Here is a 3,610-nt window from a genome sequence, read left to right as displayed (position 1 = left end):
CCGCGGCGAGCGCGCCTGAGCCCCTGCCCCGGGTGCTCTCCGTGCGATCCCGACTTTTCTGCACACCCTAAAGGCTCTTTTAAGAGCCACTACATGGCACAAGAGAGTTGAAACACTGCTTTCCTTATATTTTCTTAAAAGTCAATAATTCTGATGTTCTTAAAGGTAATTGCATTTCCAATGTGAGCATGCTAGCAATTTTAAGTTTTTAAGCTGCTTTCCCATTTTAGACAATGTTGCATGCTGTTTTGTGAGGTGTTTCCTAATGCCCATTCACCTGTACAAAGTAAGTAAATTGCACAAAGCAGATGAGTGTTCCAATACAGCAAATGGAAAATATACTAGGTCAGACAGCCCACACGTATTTTTCCCTGCCCCTTTTCTTTCCCCCCACCCCCAACTTGATACATTCTGTAGAACGAGCACTCGGCGAAGCAGGCGGCTGCCGGCGGCAGCTTTAGCCAGCGGTCCCGAGGCCGGGAACGAACGCGAGCGGAGCGGCTTTGGAAAACACAGGGCGAGCCCGAGGCGCGGTCCGAGGGGGCGGGGCCGGGGCGCTGTTCCCGCCCAGCAGGGGGCGGGGCCTTTTCCCGGGCTCGCGACAAGCGTCCAATGGCAGCCGGCCCGTGTGGCGCGGGCGCGGGGACCGGGCTATAAATAGCGGCGCTTCGGAGGCGGCGGCGCAGTGTTGGCTGTGCTGAGCGCGAGCGGCGGTGCGCGGGTGCCCTGAGCCATGGCGCGCACGCAGCAGACGGCGCGGAAGTCGACGGGCGGCAAGGCGCCCCGCAAGCAGCTGGCCACCAAGGCTGCCCGCAAGAGCGCGCCGGCCACGGGCGGCGTCAAGAAGCCGCACCGCTACCGGCCCGGCACGGTGGCGCTGCGCGAGATCCGGCGCTACCAGAAGTCCACGGAGCTGCTGATCCGCAAGCTGCCCTTCCAGCGCCTGGTGCGCGAGATCGCGCAGGACTTCAAGACCGACCTGCGCTTCCAGAGCTCGGCCGTCATGGCGCTGCAGGAGGCCAGCGAGGCCTACCTGGTGGGGCTCTTCGAGGACACCAACCTCTGCGCCATCCACGCCAAGCGCGTCACCATCATGCCCAAGGACATCCAGCTGGCCCGCCGCATCCGCGGCGAGCGCGCCTGAGCCCCTGCCCCGGGTGCTCTCCGTGCGATCCCGACTTTTCTGCACACCCTAAAGGCTCTTTTAAGAGCCACTACATGGCACAAGAGAGTTGAAACACTGCTTTCCTTATATTTTCTTAAAAGTCAATAATTCTGATGTTCTTAAAGGTAATTGCATTTCCAATGTGAGCATGCTAGCAATTTTAAGTTTTTAAGCTGCTTTCCCATTTTAGACAATGTTGCATGCTGTTTTGTGAGGTGTTTCCTAATGCCCATTCACCTGTACAAAGTAAGTAAATTGCACAAAGCAGATGAGTGTTCCAATACAGCAAATGGAAAATATACTAGGTCAGACAGCCCACACGTATTTTTCCCTGCCCCTTTTCTTTCCCCCCACCCCCAACTTGATACATTCTGTAGAACAGCCTATTTGGAATAGTCCAGGTTTGCTTTGAAGCATAGTGGAAGGTATAGCCTGAGTTAGCATTGGAAGAAAAACATCAAGTTTCAAACAGCTTTTTATTAACTATTATACTCTTATCATTGCTTTTACTGTGGTATACTCCTGAAATTTGAACTGCATATCAGCTGTACCTCACACAACTAACAACAGGAGTGCTAAGCAACAATTTAGCAACAACTTAGCAACAGGAGTGCTAAGATTATAAACCTGATGATAGAAATAAAAATTGAGAAATTCAATAATTTACTCCATCCTGATACTCCTTGTTGCTACACATTTGCAATTTATAACTGACTGAAACTTTGTGTCTAGGCCCAAATGTGAGGTCAATAAAGGTTAAAAGGACTAAAGCCTTAGAAGTGTTGCAATTGTAAATAAAGAGGCAGGGGTCACTGGTGGTTCCTCATAGTGCAAACCCAAGCTCCATAGAGAGCCTTCCCTGGTACCAATCTGTGGAAAGTGCTCCCAAAAGTGAATGAGGAAATTACTCATTATGGCTGCTAAGTTGATTGGAATTTAGACAGGGACTGGAATAACTTGGGGTTTCTTCCGGTCTGGTAGTTGTAAGAACTGACATAATCATAATAGTGTTAATAACAGCAGGAAAATTAAAAAAAAATAAATAAAAAAAATAGAAAAAAAAAGCAGGAAAAAAACCAACCCATCTTTTTAATGTGATCATTCTACTTTAAGAATTTTTTCGTCTCCAATCCTATAGAGTCACAGCATAGTTTGGGTCAGAAGGGACCTTCAGAGGTCATCTCGTCCAACACCTCTGCAGGGATCAGGGACATCTCTGTGTTCTCAGGCTCTGTGTCAGTGATCTCCAGTAAAATTCCTAAAAGGGACTGGGTAGGATCTCACAGCATTGATGTGGTGATGCTTGTTAGAAATAATACAGAGTTTATTTATTTATTTATTTTTCCTAGTTAGTGTTCATATGCTCTGTTACACCTGAAGAAGAAGGAAGAAAGGCTGAGATTATTCTTTTGTTTATTCTTTTCTCTGACTTTTAAGAGAACATGGAACTTTTATGGCCTACTGAAATATTAAATTTATGTTAGTTAAAAGTTTCTTATCATGCTGCTTAACTAAAATAAGGAGAAATTTTAATCCTGCTTCACTATACAACTCTCCTTCCATTCCAACCTCCTCCTAAAAACCAGGCCACGACGATCAATAAATTCATTCAGGGAGTTTTCTGTGGGAATAAGAAAAAAGAACGGAGAAAATTAAAAAAAAAAAAAAAAAGGGATAAAAGGCAGAACCTCCAAACAAATCTTTATCCTATCTGACTGGCAAACTCAGCAAGTCTTTGTGCTGTCTTTTCCCAGCCCCCAGGGCTGTCTCTGCCAGGCGGGGTCTGTAGAGCAGCGTCTCAGGCAGGCAAACAGTGCCCAGGAGCCTCTGAAGACAACAGGGGCCACCCTGGATTCCAGCAGCCTCCTTCCAGTGCCCTCAAGGCTGCGGCGTCCCAAGTAGCAGATGTGAATTTTTGCAGATCTGGTAACTGCTCCCTGCAGAAGAAAGGGAGATGATTGCAAAAATAACTGGAGAAACATCAGCCACTAATGAATCAGAGGTTTATTTTTTAACTCCTCCTCTTGATTCTCACTCTTGTTAGACTCACCTTGCCTCATTGGAAGAATTTGAACAAAGGCGGGTCCTTAGAAGGCTGAAAAGTGCAGGTGTGTATATCTGTCCTTCCAGAAATTCATGAAGAATGCTGAAGAACTGGCTGCAGGAATGACAACTCAGCAGACATCATATATGGTGATCACTGCTGAAAAAATGCAAGTTAAATACATTTACTCTCATTAGGGCAAGAATACATATATTTTAAATTAATGATTTTTTAAAAAAACTTATTGAAAATACCCCCTACACAAAAAACAAAAACAAAACAAAAAAACCCACAAAAATCCAACAAACACATGAAAGACCACCAAAAAACCCAAACCAAACAAACTAAAACAGACAACCTTCCCCCCCCCCCCCCAAATACCCCCCCCAACGCTCACATTG

General features: G+C 46.5%; 1 protein-coding gene across 1 annotated transcript in view; it reads left to right on the top strand.

Moving 5' to 3' along the window:
• The first annotated feature begins 694 nt into the window (after positions 1 to 694).
• The window catches only part of LOC120507551 (histone H3-like), a 17,887-nt gene continuing 14,971 nt past the window's right edge, over positions 695 to 3,610 (top strand). The window contains exon 1 of the mRNA XM_039720357.1: positions 695 to 1,084. Within this exon, the coding sequence (XP_039576291.1) occupies positions 734 to 1,084 (351 nt within the window). The 5' untranslated portion in view covers positions 695 to 733. The remainder of the gene's footprint in view (positions 1,085 to 3,610) is intronic.

The sequence above is a fragment of the Passer montanus genome, unplaced genomic scaffold, assembly GCF_014805655.1.
Source record: "Passer montanus isolate IOZ18808 unplaced genomic scaffold, ASM1480565v1 scaffold432, whole genome shotgun sequence".
NCBI lineage: Eukaryota > Metazoa > Chordata > Aves > Passeriformes > Passeridae > Passer > Passer montanus.
The sequence above is the reverse complement of the archived record's forward strand: the minus strand, read 5'-3'. Positions and strand labels throughout refer to the sequence as shown.